Here is a 17,983-nt window from a genome sequence, read left to right as displayed (position 1 = left end):
TCGACATCAATAGATGTGATCGATATATATTTAGGGACCATGTAAAAATTCCGTCCGTTTTGAACATAGTTTGACCGTCCGTACCTACGGTCAACAAAAAAACGGCGTTTTGACATAATAAAACCTCATTGACCAGGGCTTTGCCAAATTGTTTCCTTGTTACGACCACGCATGATTGGTGACAAAAATTTGATGATTTCAAATATGTAAACAGTTTTTGACATTCGCATCTTGGTAATCGGTCATCCCTTAGGACATATTGGTGGTGTTTTTGGTTTATCGGAAATTCCGACGGTCAAACAAAGTTCGAATTGGATGAAATTTTAAAATGGTCACTAAATATATATACTTGTTACGACCCAAATCTTTTACGATTCATGGCGATAATAGTTTTATCTTTTACTCAGAACGAGAGTCGTACTAAGTGTGACGACTCTAAAAGTTGACTTTTCGATGCGTAAGTTTTTCGGAAAACTTCCCTTCACGAAAGTCGTAGAGCTCGTCGGTACGAATTCGTGAACACACGGCACGCCTAAATCGGAGTTCGTATGTAGGAGTTACGAATCAAGAAGTGTGTTGGGCATTTTTGGAAATTAGTATAAATGGGGGGTGAAAATCAGAAAATGGGAAAAAAATCGAAAAAGCCCGTTCGCGCCACTGTTCATCGTCGGAAACCCAGTTTTCTTCCCCGGCGGTGATCTCCGCCGTCAGGCCACGGATTGGGACACCACCGGTTCCGTTAGCTTCGTCTCGCCATTCTCCGTCAATCTACATCGGAGTTACACCGCGTCGATCGCCGTGCGAGAAGCAGCAAGGGCCGGAAGTTCCTGCATATTTCGCGGTGGCCGTGCGAGCTTTTCCGGCGGCTCTGGAGCTCGGGGCCGCTGCAAGTCATCGTGATCCTCCCTTCTGGGTATGATTCGACCAGAGTTAGACGTCGAATCAAGCTGCATAACGAGATCAAATTTGGTGCACTGTTCCGAGCTTCGGAGGCGTTTTCCAGCCACTTCCCGGCCGATCTGGGCTTCGACGTCGTTGTGAAAAAGGTGTGTTTTCTTGTGATCTATAACTTTCATGTTGGAGTCGAGTTGATTTGGAGAGGTTGGAGAGGGGTGGCACGTGGGGCCCACGCGCAGCCACTGTGGCGGCGCGTGGTGTCATTTTTTGGGTAGTAGGTTGCTCCTTTGAGTAGCATTCATCGATACGAACTTATCGACATATTAATCGACGTATATGGTTATTGTATGTTGTTGGTAAATTAGATTATTGTATAAAAGATTAATGTGATTGTCGTATGTTTGATGGATAATGGTTATAGTGATGGTTGCGTATGTCGGATGTGTTGTTATATGTGATATACGAATCAAAATGGTTAGGAGTTTTGCATGATTATGGTAAGTGTGTGTTGGAATTGAAATGAAGGGACATTGGTATATCTCTTGGGTGTCCATAGTAATTTTGTTTAATTACTATGTCACCAATTTTGAACATAAGAATAATCATGAGTATTGATCGATATTGCATATTCGATTTCTATCGTGTTTTTGTTTTGATTTGGTCAATGATGGTCAATTCTCGGATTAGACGATTATTAGTCGTCGTGATTGTTTATGACTGTGGTCAAGTCATTAATGACTGTTAAGTTAAACTACGAATGACTTGATCCCTAGTAGAGGGTGTAGACAGCCCAAACAAGGTTTGGGTGCAGCCACAATTATTTTAGATTAGATTTTGGTTTGTTGGTTTTAATTTCGTTTTTAGTGCGTAATTAGGTTAGTTTTGGGACGGGTCGTCTCAATATTGATCACATCAAATAGTGTCGATCGATTCCAAGAAGTTTCCTTTATATAGTCGTTTCATAATGCGATGGTTTTATTACAAACCTAATATAAAGGTTATGATACATTAGTGGACACTTCGGTGATCGAGAACTCCAGTTTGAAATATGGTTGATCGACACCAGCAGATGTGATCGGTATATATATTTAGGGAACCCGTAAAAATTTCATCCGTTTTGGACATGGTTTGACTGTCCGTACCTACGGTCAATAAAAAAAGAGGCGTTTTGACATATTAAAACCCTCATTGACCGGAGCTTTGCCGAATGGGTTTCCTTAGTGCGACCACGCACGATCGGTGACAAAAAATAGATGATTTCAGATATGCAAACGGCTTTCGATGTTCGCATCTTGGTAATAGGTCTTCCCTTAGGGCACATTAGTGGTGTTTTCGATTTACCAGAAATTCTGATGGTCAAACGAGGTCTGAATTAGATGAAATTTTTACAAGGTCACTAAATATATATACTGATCACATCAGCTGGTGTCGATTAATCCCGAGAAGTTTCATTCATATAGTCACTTCATAATAAATGTTATGATACATTAGCAGACACTCCGGCGATCGACAACTCCGGTTCTAAAGACGGTCGATTGACACCAGCATATCTGATTGGTATAGATATTTAGAGACCTCGTAAAAATTTCTTCTGTTTTGGACATAGTTTGATTGCCTGTACCTACGGTCAACAAAAAAAGAGGCATGTTAACATTTTAAAACCCCATTGACCGAGGTTTTTCCAAATGAGTTTCCTCGGTGCGACCGTGCACGATCGGTGACAAAAATTAGATAATTTCATATATGCAAACGGTTTTCGACGTTCGCATCCTCGTAATGGGTTCTCCCTTAGGGCATATTAATGGTGTTTTCGGTTTACCGGAAATTCTGAAGGTCAAACGAGGTCCGAATTAGATGAAGTTTTAACAAGGTCCTTAAATATTAGTACCGTTAACATCAACTGTTGTCGATTAATCCCGAGAAGTTTACTTCATATACTTCATATAGTTGTTTCATAATGCTACAATTTTATTTTAAATATAGTATAAAGTTATAATATAAAGAAATATAAAATTTTAAATATAGTATTATTAACATATATAATATTTTATGTATAATTATTATTAAAAAAACATATACTTGATATATTTTAATATATTATATGCATGTATAATATTTTATTTTTTGGCGGGCTTGCGGATTTTTGGCGGGCCGGGCCGAGTTTCACACATCTAAACTAAGTCCGACCCTCTACCCACGGAAGCAGGCTTTCTCACGGGCCTCTGCGGGCTTTTCCGATCCACATACTAAATGATGAGGCCTAGATCGAACTTGGATCGTGGTTAAACCACATGCATGTTGTTGAAGCGGTATCCACTATAGTTTAAGTTTGAAGTGTAAAAACTCAAAAATAGAAACAACTTGGTTTTAAATAAGCAGTGTCACATGCTTTTAAAGACGTGGTTATTAAAACTAATTTTTTAACTAAGCATATTATAAAAAGTTTACTAAATAAAAAAACATCATTATAAGTTAAATATAAGTGCTCATTTTCCACAAAACAGAGAGCCTAAACCAACCGGCATTGGCGGAAATTCATTAGTTCATTATAACACTTTTATTTATTTATTAAATACAACAACTAATATACTACAATGAGTCTGTTGTGAGTCAAACTCACGCCCGCTCACTTACGAAGAGAAAAATTAATGTCACTAAACCAAATGATAATAGGCAGTTTGTTATAACACTTGATGCACTTTTATTATAATAAAACTCAAGAAAATATAGAAGTTAAAGTGGAAGGGGTGAAATGGAGAGCTCGACCCCAGTTTACACATTCCGACTTCATTTTAGCTTTACTTTGCAAGCCAATTCGTAGTGTTTGCTGAGCAAAACATTTCGAAGAAAGACCAAAGGGTAGGAGACTGAGCAAGTCATTCGAATGAGACTGAAGACCAAATAAATCTCTTCGGAAATGTGACTCAGCTAATCATTTGGGAGAAAGGATCATTTTCTTGAACATTTGGCCAACAAAGGAAAGGGAAGGAAACCAACACTGCTAAAGAAGATGGAACAAAAAACTAGGAAACCAACATTTCAATTCGAGAGACATCTCTTGAAGTACTAGTGCCTTCCTTTAAGGAACAAGAAGGGGAAATCTGGAAAGCGAAATGAGACTGGAATAGCTGCGATAGATTTCAAAGGATGATCCATAGGCCACAACCAGTGAAGAGAAAAGAGAGGGAAGATGAAAGGAAGATTTCAACTTGAAACAATTGAGGTAATAATAAGGAAAAAGGATAAAAGATTAAGGAAACTCCATTAGGGATGCATACCGATTCAGACGGTTACAATTTACAAAAATAAGAATCAGTGTGTAGAATTTTTTTTTTCTTTTGGAAAATGTAAATCATTTTGTGGATTAGAACCAAGAGAAAAGGGGCAGATTGACAGCCCAAAGCTCACACTCTTTAGTCAAACAAGAGTTCCATGTTTCTTTCAATAGTAGTTGTAAGTAAATTTGTTTATTAAAGCATGCATACATTTATACAGTATTGCACATTATGGTTTCACCGGGCCTGAGCCAGTGATAGATGCCATAAACCTGACAAACTAAGCATAAATTATCATCACAGAACATGGAAATCACTAGGGCCTGAGCTGGAGTGAAGACAGATGACGTACACCTTAATAACTAGGTGTAAAAATGGATACACATTTTATTATTGGCTGTTGTACCTTAAGCACGAAAAGAAGATGAAAACAGAAATAAGATGCACCTGAGTTAATACTCAATAGGAATAGGCTCAAAACCCTTGTCTATTGATGCCTTGACAGCATCGAGTACTAGCTGTGTCTTCCTGCTAAGGATTGGCCATTTCTTCTCAGGTGCAGAACCATTTTTGACAATCCCAACCAAGCGAGAAAACTCGGTTACCATAAGAGCTTCCTGTGGAAGATCTGTGGTTACAATATGATCACTTGGGGGTGGCACCCAACAGGTCACAAGATCATCAAACCAAGTTTCTGAGGCTACAGAGAAAGAGGCTTCTTTCTCTCGATGAGGGATAACAAAACCATTGGCATGTAATGTTCCCTTCGTACCGATAGCAGCTATATCCATTGTCAAACTTGACAAGAAAGAGCAGTGGAAGGTTGCCACTTTCCCATTTTCCCAGTGTAGAGAAGCTCCACAAGATAAAATTACCCCAGCTTCATTAAATATAGCGCCGCGCAAGGCAACAACTGTCTTTGGCAGTTCATAGTTAGTAGTCCACAGGATTGCCCTGACGCAGTACCACCCTGCATCCCCAAGAGCACCAAGAGCATCTAGGTCTGGCTTCACGCGAATATCATTCTTCAGGAAATCAGGATCAGCAGCAAATGTAAAGCACGTGTTTATCTGTGGGAACCAAAAAGATTGTCTTTAAAGAAAAAAAAACAGAGATATATTGAAGCAATAACTAAACCATCAAACAGAGATATATCAATTAACTTTTAAGAAAATTTACCAATTCATTTCAAACATAGCAAAAACACAGTAATGTCTATACTTGTTTTAACCAAGAACTTCTCTTCATTGACATCCCAGTTCTGAGCCTCAAACAAGAAATCAATATTCTAACAATCTTGGGTTTTAATACAGATGTTTTACTATTTAAGAAAATATGAATGAGCGCATGAGTAGATGAGAGTGTTCTTTCCTGATTTTTCTCTAATTTTCTGCAAATTCATATATTTCTGATCTTTCCCCAATAATAAAAAATAAAATCAGATAGATTTCAAATAAAAAAAATGAAACAAATCACCGCCCACAGTTGAATTACTCTTCTAATTCTAATAAACAACACGATTCAAGCTACACCCATTTGTACTCCCAATCCTTCACATCTCTCCATCTAAAACCCCACATCCTTAGCCCCAATTATAAACAAAATCAAAGTACCCTCTGCATTTCTCTCTGTACTAGTATCCATGGTCATGTTAAAAAAATTAGTAAACCCTCCTTAAAACCTCAGCCTACATCACTCTCCCAGTTTCTACATACTTCTTTTCCTTGTGTACCATCTCCTTAAACAACTGGCAATCGTCCCAATCACACACACGAGCATATTGTTGTACAGTTCACAAAAAGCTTTTCTTTCACATGGATCATCATGAGCAAACCAACTGAATTGTCAACCGAAACTAACCACACATCACTCCTCTCTCGCGCATAGTTTTATAAACTAGAAATTGCTACAATCAGTACACTGAATATAAGAGAGGGAAGATAAACACAGACCGACGTGAGTTGACCAAAACGATTGGCATCAGAAAGAAACTCCCGCATCTTGGCAGTCCTGGGGTGATGCATCCACATGGTACCATCCATGAGCTGCACCCCATTAGATTCACAAGCCTCCACAATCTTGTCAAACTCAGCCACGTTGAGCGCGACGGGCTTCTCAAGCAAGATGTGCTTCTTCTTTTGCGCGGCGAGGACGGCCCACTGGATGTGCAGGCTGGTGGGGAGAGGGATGTAGACGGCGTCGACGTCGGGGTCGTCCAAAAGGGCGTCGTAGGAGCCGTAGATTCTGGCGTCGGGAGGGAAGTTGTTGGCCTTGGCGAACGCGGTGGCCTTGTCGACGGAACGACTTGCGACGGCGAAAAGAGTGGCGTTGGGGGCGAGAATGATGGCGCGTGAGACCTTCCGGGCTATATCAGCGCAGCCCAGAATTCCGAACCGGATTGGGGTTTCTGCTGACATTTTTTCTTCCGAGGCTGTGGGAGTGGAGACTGGATAGTTGAGTGGCTGTTTTTAGGGCTCTAAAGGTTTTTTCGGTTTTTATTCAACATTGTTGTTTGCAGAAATAGTTATATTTAAATTTGAATAATAAATTGACCTGTGTGTTTTTATTGGGATAGACTTGGACTGTTCGTTCGGCACTGATGTCGAGGCCGGCAGCAGTAATGAAAGCGCTTCATCAGTGTAACAATTTATTCCGTTTACGAGGTGGAAAATGAGCCAAGAGAGAATTTCCAACGAAACTATCAAAACACAGTACAACCAATGATCTATATATTATTTATTAAAATTGTATCGGTTAAGGGGTAAAAAGATATATCGAAATATATTATATTTATAAATTAAGATATTATCGTTTGAATAAGAATATTAAGTTTTTGTATTTAAAGAAGATGTCGTTTTACACTGATTTGAGGCGCATCATATCTTAATTTTAGATTTAGACATTTTTTGTTTCCTCACAAAAATAAAACAATGACTTTTTAATAAAATAATATAAAAAAAGATCAGATATTTTGGATCAAAATCGAGTTAACCCGATATATCAGATTTTGACCATGAAATTAGCATTGACCAATAACTTAAAAGGATATCGAAGAAATCGTATCGTTTCTTACTTTTACTAATATATCGGAATTTGACATGAGCTCCCACAAAATTGTCAAATCCTAATTGGATTGACATGGATTTGACATGAGATCCCTCAAATTTGACAAGGCTCACAACAATGTCAATTTTTTTTCTTCTCCCTCTTGTTTGCTTTTCTCTTCTTGTCTTCCCCCAATTTCCATCTCTTCCATCTCATTCTTCTTTACCATGACGAAAATCTTTCATACCGTACTAGTGACTGGTGTTCTTATTTGATATCGGGCCTATTCAAAATAAAATAAAATTAGATACTAGGTAGGAGCAGTATTTTTCTAAGATAAGCGGGAGAAGAACTACCTTAGAGCATCTCTAACGGCGAAAGCTTTTTTAGTAATTCAAGTCTAATATGAACTGTAGCTAGCTTCTTTTTAAGTTATGTTCTACCATATACATTGGCTTAATTAAATTATAATTCGAATGTTGAAAAATTTAGCTAAAATCTATTTTCTAGTCAACTCTAACTAATGATGTGACCAAAACGATCGCACAATTTAAACCCTCATTGTAGTAATCAGTCGTAGTATAATGGAAGAGGGATAATTAAACACTAGGGATTTGAGGGACACTTTGATCTCACGTCAAACCTACAAAAAAAAAACAATTATGGAAAAATTATGTGTACAAGATGGAATAAACAATAAACAAAGTAACAATGGGGAGATTTTTTGTGTAACATAGCAATAAAGAAAACAAATAAAATTCTAATGATATATGGAAAGGATGAGCTAGGAACTACACCAATTCACCACCGCTTATACTCCACTCTTATTCAAGCCTAGAAAACACCTAACAGTTATGCGACTCACCACAAACAAGAACAACCATGAAACACATTGAAATTGTTCTTATTACTTCCCTGAAATTATTGAACACCGTGAAACACACTTTTTGTTAAAAGCATTCTCTAACGGGTTTACTAGCTTTGAAACACAGTAGTATAATAACTCAATCAAAAATCATTAAGATCTATGAAAGTTTGTTCGTTGATTAAAGTCTAGGTAGCGTGAAACTCACTCTCTAGTCTCTACCCTAATCAATAAGCATCCCTGATTTACCTCCGCGAGTGAGGTAATCACTACTTGATGAGAGAAAGAAATACAATGATTAGGTGAAGCATCTCTTAATCTTTAGTTGCAAATACATGCTTAAAATCTAAGTTGTATACCAAATACTCAAAAACATGTAAGAGTTATCAATAGCACAAATCAAGACACACCAATCACATAACAAATTAAGAATTAACTAAGAAAACATGAATTTGAGTCTTGCATAAATGGGGCTACAAGGGCAGCCCCTAATTAAGAGAGTTAGTTACACATAGTCCTGGAAAATATAGCAATTGTCATATGCATAATCAAATACAAAACACTAGTAAACGAGGAGAAAATTGTATGGTAGCAAGATTGTGAGCCCCTGTAATTTTTCGTCATTTATTTATATATAGAACACGCTAGCCGATATTTTTTTGAGATGTCAACTTTTTAGTTTACAATTTGTGTTAGACTACGTGTTGTTACAAGCGTGGAAGTATTCGTGAAATATTTTTCTGATGCTCGGTTAAATTCATACGAATTTTGAAAGTTTTCGTGTATTAGAAAATGTTTTCATTTTAAAATCTGAAACCGTCAATATTAAATCGACTGATCTCAGCCGTTCGATTGGATCTACTTAAGGGCCTAAGCCCATTTCTCACAGCTCTTTTTTTTTCTCTCTCTCTCCCCATACACGATGATTTCTCAGTCTCTCATATTTTTCCCCCTCCCTCTCTATACAACGCAACGACACCACCGACACAGCTTGTCTGCCGCCCAGCGCCACCGTCTGGCCGATGGCCATGAGACCACCACCAAAACTCTTCATCTCCTTCTCCTCTCCAATACCCAGTCCTAGCATGTGAGATTCGAGTAAGTTTCTGGCGAGATCTAGATTGAGGCCATGCGATGCCGGCAGAGTTTCTCTTTGTGTTTGGAGCTCCGACGACCTCTCCTTCTCCCTCCATGGTAGTTCCTTCTTCCTTGGTCTGTTTTCTGGGTTCTTTTCCCTTTCATTTGTCGAGAGCCCAGTCCTAATCGCATTCTATTTTCCTCTGTTTTGCTTCGTCGTGAGCCTCTATCTCCGACGACCTTGGTTCTCGATCTATGACGCCTCCATGCGAGCTCGTGTTGAACTTGGCATCATTGAAGTTGTCTCAGAGGCCTAGAGGAAACCTTGGTCAGGCAGCAACAACTCGGAATCGGAGCGAGGAGCTCCACGCCGACTGAATGTGCTGCTATTCTTCACCGAGGTACTATTCATCCTCATTTCTTTGTAATTTCAGTGTGATTGTATTGTGTTTGTTGTTCTAAAGCTTGTAATTTCATGAATAACAAACACAATACAATCACACTGAAATTACAAAGAAACGAGGATGAATAGTACCTTGGTGAAGAACGGCAACACGTTCAGTCGACATGGAGCTCCTCCGCTCCGATTCTGAGTTGTTGCTGCCTGACCGAGGTTTCCTCCAGGCCTCTGAGACAGCTTCAATGATGCCAAGTCCAACATGAACTCGCATGGAGGCGTCATGGACCGAGAACCAAGGTCGTCGGAGATAGAGGCTCACGACGGAGCAAAACAGAGGAAAAGAGAATGTGATTAGGACTGGGCTCTCGACAAATAAAAGGGAAAAGAACCCAGAAACAGACAAAGGAAGAAGTCTTCGATCGAATTAGAAGACATACTATATATGGATAAAAATCTGTGTGAGTGTAGTTTCCGTAGGATTTCGAATCAAATCAATATCTTATTATTACAAGGAGATATGACCACATCATTACTCGGAGGTCCACTGAACTCGGCAGAATTATCTCATCCATTGATTTGCTTTTGATCCTAGGGCTATGAGGGAAACTTGGGACCTTGTTTCTCCTACATATAGAGTACAAATCTATATCAGAATCACCATAAATTTCTGCACCAAAGAATGTCAAAGAAGGCATGCAGCAAATTAATGAGAAAAGATAAAAAAAGTCAAAGAAGACATGCATCAAATTAATGAGAAGAGGTAAAAAAAAATCAAACATGGTTGTAACAATTAAGATTCTTGCTTGTTCCCTAATTCAAAGGAAGAAATTTGTGCAAAAAAAATCAGCATTAAAGGAGGAAGAAGATATGCAATTAATGTCAAATCCTTATAGAAATCAGAATTCTGGCAGTGCAGGTTATCCAACTTTGACAGGCTCCCATGGACAGCTCACAATGATTCAGAAAATGCATGATATATGGATGAAAATATATGGGAGTCTATTTTCAAATGCGGCTAAAATCAGCTCAATATCTATTTTCTAGAGAAAGTTATGGCTAGAACAAGGCACAAAGGTCAGGTCTGCCGAATTGAGAAAATTTAGAAAACCTCAACCAATTTGGTTTCAACTTTGTGGACTTTGTGGCCAGCCTCTCTTGGGTTTCTTCCTCTATATATAGCACCTCATTTCCATAGAAAAAAGATCATCAACCTTGCACACAAGTATAGCCAAAGCTTTGCCCAAACACTTTCATTCACCAAGAACCATAGAATCCGAATTCACCACCCTTCACCATATTTCCTGTCCAAAGCTTGGGAGCCTAGGATACCATACTCTTGAAGATTTCGTGCTACCTTTGTAAGGAACCTTGGGAGGAGAATTATAAAGTGTTAACTCTATGATCTTCATGTTTAGTTTTCGGGTTTTTATGTTCTTATTCTTGGATGATTTATGTTTAGGTTTTGTTAAAGTTATTTTTATTCTTGTCTATGAGATATTTGTAACTTTTGAATGACATGATGAATTAAGGTTTTCGATTTTAATTCAATGATTTTAGGTTTTATTCCATGAGTTTATGTTCATGTTCTTAATTAATTTTCGGTCTTATATTGCATGTGTGATTAAGACAAGTAGTTGATGTTGCATATGTTAATCATTCAAAGCTAGTAACGATTATGATACAAGTAGTGGATTAATTGTTTGTTCTTTGTTCTCCCACCGGTTATGATCTTAAGTTCGACATTGGATATGTGCTTTAAACATGTTGATTTCTCTTTGTGATACGTAATTGCATAATGAATTGATATGTTAGATTTCGTAGCAAGACAAGTAATTGAGCTCGATAATATCCATGTATTAGGAACCAAGTAGGAACTTGATGCATGATCGAATTTAAGATGAACTATGATACTTACGGCATGAACATGATTGAGAGTCGATTTTGTTACCTTTGTTCTTATGTTATTTGTTTGGTAATTGCTTATGTGTTGGTTGGTTGATCACATGTATATATTAGTTTAGGTTTATTTTCTGTTTAATCCGAACTATATCTCAAATCTTTTAAACTCTTATGAATTCATTGTTAAATGTTTATGATTATTTACCCTGGTTGGATCCCCAGTTTGTGAACGATACCCTCTTGCTTTATACTACTAACGATGCTTACTGGTTAATATTGATCTCGAGTAATCGAATCGATCAAGTCCTGGCCGCCCATTAGGGCAAAAGAATAGGACCTCGCCTCAAACAAAGAAAGTGTCTGGTGATCAAGTTCTTGTTTACCTTTATGCCGACACACCTCCTCCTCCTAGCTCTAAGGGCAAGGAGGCAATCTGTGGCTCATACCTCTTGTAACTCTTGTTTCTTCATTTATTTTTGTTCTTTTATTTTTGCTTTGGACTCTAGCTTTGGTTTTTCTTATGCTTTTTATTTTGCTTTGTTTGGTTCTTTATTTGTTCCCATGGTGTTCATGGAGTTTCCTTATGCAAGGTGTTTATTGCTTAAATAGATGGGCGGGATATGTGTCCCTTTGGCTTTGCCATGAATCCTTGTATACCCTGAAAATGTGGTAGATGGTGGACGTGTAGAGGCATTCCCTTGGTTTTTATTTGCGATCTGAATGAAAGTATTAATCATCTTTAAAAAAAACTATATAAGCCATTAGCTTTGATATATATATATATATATATATATATATCTGTACTTAGCTAGTACATTGTTTTGCGATTTGGGATTCTTTGTTAGATAGGATTGAGAACTTAATTTGGATCATTGAATTATGCTTAGAAAGCCATGATCATGTAATCATGCCTCACTTTATTCTATATAAATAAGATGAAACTAGCAGAAAACGTGAAAAATTTGAAAAAATAAATAATAATAAGTTCATATACGATGAACGTTTCTAGCAGAAAACATGAAAGATTTGAAAAAAATATATGTTAGTTAAATTATAATTATACTAGATAATAAATCATAAGATATTTCATAATATATAGATTAAAGGTAATTTTAGTACTTTTGGGTATTTATTTAGAGAAGAATTGACATGAAAATCTGAATTTGTACTATATTAAAAAGTGAGTGTGTATTGAAATAAACGAGGAGTGTATTTAAAACTTCTCGACTAAACCTATGCGACTAAACCCACTACCTACCTTCCAGTAGAGGCGGGAAATCAGTGAGCCAACTTATCGGTTTTGAGGAAATGTTTCGACTTGTCCGAGTCGGCTCAATATTTCAATAGCATTAATTGTCACGCCTAGCCCACATACTCAAACACTCATCATTCTAGCCCACGACCAAATCTCGTAACGTGATAACTGTGTTTGTGATACATAAGCGGGTCGTATCTTACCTTTTTTTTAAGTCAAAAGGCTAATATTATAAATTAAGTTGTGACTTATACACTACTGGTTCTACTCTCAATGTCCCAAGTCTCAACTATACTCAATACAATCACAAACCAAAACCAATTCCTATACTCTAATTTTTATTTGGTGACCAAGAGAAGTGGTATAAGTAGTAAATTAACTTAGAAATTAAAAGTCAGCATGCTTGCAAGGCTTACAAAATGCATGTAGATTTCCTGAAAGCTTGTTGTAGCGCTTCCACCTGGTGGTTATTAGGGTTCAGCTAATTGGCGCGCAGGTCGTATATAGGACGCATGGTACGCCCCTCAAAAGAACTTCTCCATTTTCCACTAGCATGCCACGAAACTCCTCCCCCCAAATCATTCTCATAATTAAAGATGAGATGACTTGTAATTAAGACAGCATATGGTTTGAATTTATGGCCACCGTCTGACCGTCTTATATAAATTGTTTATGAGGATTGTTTCAATTTCGACTGAGCATTTCCTTCAAAGGATTCCCAACATTCCCAACATTCCGATGTAGTCTATAATTATGCTAGCCCCATGCCAATTTAGTTCATCGCGTGCAATACTAATAAAGTTATCGACTTACCGTTGTATGTTAACATTCTCTGCCTGATGAAATTTAGTAATTAATCATAACAAATCGAGCAAAATGTGACTCTTTAATTTGTATCCTTTTTTTTTTCGGTTTTCACTTGGTTTCTCGATCTATATGCCACTACAGATTTGATACACTAGTAGAGCATCGGGTCTTACAAAATAATATATTGCACGATTATTACAAATAATCCGGGAGAAACTGAAGTCTATATATATAGAGTTATAGTGTTTTCGCGGGCAGGTACCCAGCTCAAAATTTGACAAGTTGTAATCCATGTATATCTAACTAGCTAGAGCCCTGCTGCATAAATCGATTTCGCTGCCAGTGCAACCTTCAAATATTACTGGCTTCCTGCAAGTTTGATTTGCTTCTATCTTGTACCTAGCTACGTCTCCAACTGAAACATTGACTGCTCAGCACCATCATATATGGAATTTTCGCCACAAGAAGGCATGTACTCCGGCGGAGGGCGAACACTCGTCTCCTCTGTGTCTCCATTCCGCACTATGAAAACGGTATCCATGCCCCAACTCATATGCCGATCGAAATGGCAGTGCATGAACCATACCCCTGCATGACAAAATTGTCGATTTTAATTTGATCGTGATGAGGCAATTAGAGCCAGTGATAGTTAAGAACTAAGTAATGAATGATCACTCATGTAAATCTATACTATACCTGGGTTGTCGGCTACGAATCTGATTGTGGCCCATCCATCCTTAGGAACTGGGAAGGTATTGAGTTGCGGTGGATCAATCAAATTGTAAGTTAAGGGATCAGTATCATTGTTGAAATTTCCGACACCAGCTCCAACCACATAAAACTTGAATCCATGCAAATGAACAGGATGATTTTCTCCTGAGTTCATCACATTTGTCCCTTGGAACGTTATTTCTACTGTCTCGTTGTAATTCAACATCTTCACCCTTGTTCCTTGGTCACTTAACGTAATGTTGTCAGTCATCAACTCATCTGCGGTGAAGTTGAATAGAGTAGGAGGCTTGTCTGGAAAATTAGCTTCGAAATATCCACTTATGTTCCTGTCAACATACACACAACTGATGTTAGGTAAAGCAAGATTCATTTCTCCTTTTAGTTTCTACTTGATTGAAATTGCCTATAATCTATGTATCTAATTAAGGGGACTGATTCCTTCTTGTTGCTACTTGGTTATATGGAACAGTTTTCAGTATATGCAACATTTTGATATCATGGTCCCATGCACGTCCATCAAATTATCAGATGAATTCAACATGGAAAGAACACGTAAAACATACTGAATTATATTACTAACTAGAGTAACTAGTTCATGCTTTAACTGAAACGTGAACTAATAGACCTAAGATAAAATGTATACCTGTAGTATGCTTGCAGAACGTCAATGGTAGGGTTAGCGAAGCTGACGTTGTTCAAGGCAGACGCAAGTCGATTTCCATCAGGTCCATCACATGTATCATTCGGACAACGAAGCATGCTAATCGAAAGGGTAATAAACATCCTGGTAGTGACATGTTGAGGAACATCTGCAGGGTGCTCAAGAGATGCCAAACTCTTCAACTGTGTGTCAAAGTTGCGCGCAGCGTCAACGTCATAGAAGCCAGGAATGTGGTCTGGGTAGATGGGTGATGTCGGAGGAGTATAATTGCCGTTGTACTGAAATATTGCACTGGTGACACTTTTGTCAAAGTCGTCAGCTTGTCCATCAAAGTAAGGACTTATAAGCATGTAGTAATGGCCAAGAGGCTGGGTTGCTGTGACCAAAATGTCCATTGTTTCTCCTGGTGTTATCATTAGGTAGTTCGTTTCTACAGGCTTGACATAGTTACCATCCACGCCCACAAGTGTGAGATTATGATCAGCTATGGCGAAGAACATGTCTGTGTTTTGTACCGAATTCACTAAACGAAGAAGATAGGTACTCCCATGATCAACAGCCAATCGAAATGTTGTTTCTGCGATAATAATTTGGAAATTAAATTAGCCATACCATCATATGTGTTCAAGTCCATGTTAAGTTTTGAACAAGTTAACATCGCTGGGTTGTATTGCTTTTTATGCGAGCTTATTCATGAAACACCAGTCATATTATTTCATAAGCAATTTAAATCGAACTCAATCCTAGTTGGGGTCCAGGTTGTTTATCAAAGAAAGCATGTAAGAAAGAATCAAGAATGCATGTAAGAATGGACAAACACAAATACACAGATAAAAATACACATGATCGAGTAATGTAATTGCATTTAGTACCGTTGGAACACTCGTAAAAGTCTCCTGGCTGGCCATTGATGGCATAGGAGTCAGACAACGTTGTTAATCCACCATATTTGAGAGCCTCGTCCATCAATGTTGGCACATCTTCTTTATACCATGATGCTGCATTTATACATTTACTCAATTAGGTTCGCCATTATAGATTACACAAATTATAAATTCAAAACGTACAATATTGTTTGTATATATATAGGAATATCTTTCTCAATCTCTCTCACCTTATCTATATAGTACTGCCCACTGTTCTAGAAATTCACATAATCACATTCCATTTCCATCTATACTAAGCTAACTACTGCTAGCTCTTGTTTCTATCCAACGAAGACAGTTTGTTGGTCAGATTAAAACCAACTAATTATAAGAAACAGTAGTCAACCAGCCTATCCGACCAGCTGAATAGACTTTCCGTTGAGGCTTCAAAAGTTTAATTAATAAGTAAATCCATATTTTTATTTAGTACAGATTAAGGTAAAGCCTATGAGCATACGAAAGTACGTTGGTTTAACTGAGATTTACACTAGAGATCGAGAGCATACCAAAAACAAGAACTTCTTCGTGGTCTGGCTCTGGAAATGGATAGGTTGTATTCTCTGCTGGCAAAATGACGAAGGCTCCATGAACTGTGGCTCGGGTCCAATCGCTATGGGCATGCCAGAACAATGTGCCTTCTTCGGAAGAGAGGAGCACTGTATACGTGAAATTAGTACCAGCTTCAATAGGGCATTGTGTAATATATTCTGGTCCATCAAACCATGGATTTCGTGGTTGCTTTATTCCGTGCCTATAAACAAATTCACAAACATCAAAATGAATCGTAATAGAACTCTCAACCAATATTCATTAATTTTCTTTGACCCCCATGTACGACATTTAGCTAGCTAGCCAAAGTAGCCTTTCTGTTTCACCAATATTGTTTTTATTAATTTACTAACATTCATTTCATGTTTTGTGCCTTTTTTTTTTTGGCGGAAAAAACTTGCATTCAAAAACGAAACACAAACCCAGAAAAACAGAGCATACCACCCTCTACCCAAATAACATGCCTAATGAGTAATGAGGTCAGGGGAGGCCATCGGAAACAAGAACATTCGACAAAGAGGAAGGAGGAAATAAAATCCAATTTGGAGGGCAGAGCCCTTAAAGGGACAGAGCAGCGAGGCAATCAGCAGTGCGAGAAGGGAAGTTTACCAGTGAATGGTGACACCATATGTTCCTTGATTGTGCACATTGACATACACAGTATCCCCTTTGCGAGCGGTAATCACTGGCCCCGGGAAACTTCCGTTCACAACCATTGCACTCTTTGTGCTGCATAACTTCGTGAAATTGGTTTCCGTGAGCTGCAACAAAACAATGTAATGTTAAGCAAAAGGTAAGATGTCGTAAGAATGCGACGGTTAACACTTCGAACTATCTACGCGAGAAATGAGAACATGATTAAGAGCACTTACAACGAAATCATAGTAGAGGATACTTGCTTCAGCCTCGGACTGCAACAACAAGATGCAGGTAAGCATGGCGAAGCAGGAAACAGAGCAGAAGAAGCCGATAGGTTTGAAGCACGCCATTTTCAGGTGAAAGGAGAATGATCAACTTAGCTTTGGGATTCTGTTTCCAGAACAGGTCGGACTTCTTTTTATAGCGTTGGATCGTCCGGTGGCCAGTTTTAAACTTGAAGTACGGTTAGGGAAACAGCAACAGAGTGACTTGTATAGTAGACGTGGAAAATTTCCTCCCGCTGAGAAGTTTAGGTAGACTTTTGGTTGTATTTGTCTATTTGATTAGGTGTATAACTAATAACTGTGCCGAGCTATGGGGATCGATATCTGTAGGAAGTATGGTTACGTGCTTAATTAATTAATTTCATGCTTGCATGTGACATTATTTTTAATCTAATTACAATCGATTTACACGTACTTCTAAATGTTGTTTGTCCTTAGGAACGAGTTGCATTAATATTAAAGAGTAAACAATAGTGAATCGTTATGCTTGTGTCTTATAAATTATTGAAGATTTACATGCGGGAAATGCTTTTGTTCTTTTAAATAGTTCCAGTTGGACGTGGGATGTATACCATATATTGATAAATAACAAGGGTGAAATTGTCCTTATTTTATCGGCTCGGCTCAGAGCCGCATTGTTCATTTGCCGAGACTCATTCTTTGTAATAACCC

At 38.1% G+C, this 17,983-nt stretch overlaps 2 protein-coding genes across 2 annotated transcripts; both read right to left on the bottom strand.

Moving 5' to 3' along the window:
* Nucleotides 1-4,327: 4,327 nt before the first annotated feature.
* On the bottom strand, nucleotides 4,328-6,668 carry LOC126783268 (uncharacterized oxidoreductase At4g09670-like). Its single transcript, XM_050508709.1, has 2 exons — nucleotides 6,125-6,668; nucleotides 4,328-5,242 (listed from the first exon to the last, which is right to left on the bottom strand). Exons 1-2 carry the CDS (start codon nucleotides 6,587-6,589, stop codon nucleotides 4,625-4,627), a joined length of 1,083 nt encoding a protein of 360 aa, XP_050364666.1. The 5' UTR covers nucleotides 6,590-6,668; the 3' UTR covers nucleotides 4,328-4,624.
* A 6,943-nt stretch (nucleotides 6,669-13,611) lies between these two features.
* LOC126785058 (putative laccase-9) lies at nucleotides 13,612-17,408 on the bottom strand. The gene is made up of 7 exons (XM_050510638.1): nucleotides 17,261-17,408; nucleotides 16,998-17,149; nucleotides 16,346-16,590; nucleotides 15,786-15,911; nucleotides 14,896-15,490; nucleotides 14,217-14,578; nucleotides 13,612-14,108 (listed from the first exon to the last, which is right to left on the bottom strand). Exons 1-7 carry the CDS (start codon nucleotides 17,375-17,377, stop codon nucleotides 13,924-13,926), a joined length of 1,782 nt encoding a protein of 593 aa, XP_050366595.1. The 5' UTR covers nucleotides 17,378-17,408; the 3' UTR covers nucleotides 13,612-13,923.
* Between the last annotated feature and the right edge of the window lie 575 nt (nucleotides 17,409-17,983).

This window comes from Argentina anserina, chromosome 2 (assembly GCF_933775445.1).
Source record: "Argentina anserina chromosome 2, drPotAnse1.1, whole genome shotgun sequence".
Classification (NCBI taxonomy): Eukaryota; Viridiplantae; Streptophyta; class Magnoliopsida; order Rosales; family Rosaceae; genus Argentina; species Argentina anserina.
Note: the sequence above shows the minus strand (reverse complement) of the source record. Positions and strands in the feature narration are given on the sequence as shown.

Bases quoted from the DNA above. Each gene is read 5' to 3' on its own strand.
- LOC126783268 (XM_050508709.1), bottom strand. From the start codon at position 6,589: ATGTCAGCAGAAACCCCAATCCGGTTCGGAATTCTGGGCTGCGCTGAT. The intron at 5,243-6,124 runs GTCTGTGTTTAT...TGGTTCCCACAG, and splicing joins GTTTTGGTCAACTCACGTCG to ATAAACACGTGCTTTACATT.
- LOC126785058 (XM_050510638.1), bottom strand. From the start codon at position 17,377: ATGGCGTGCTTCAAACCTATCGGCTTCTTCTGCTCTGTTTCCTGCTTC. The intron at 17,150-17,260 runs GTAAGTGCTCTT...GTTTTGTTGCAG, and splicing joins TCCTCTACTATGATTTCGTT to CTCACGGAAACCAATTTCAC. The intron at 15,912-16,345 runs GTATGCTCTCGA...GTATAAATGCAG, and splicing joins CGAAGAAGTTCTTGTTTTTG to CATCATGGTATAAAGAAGAT.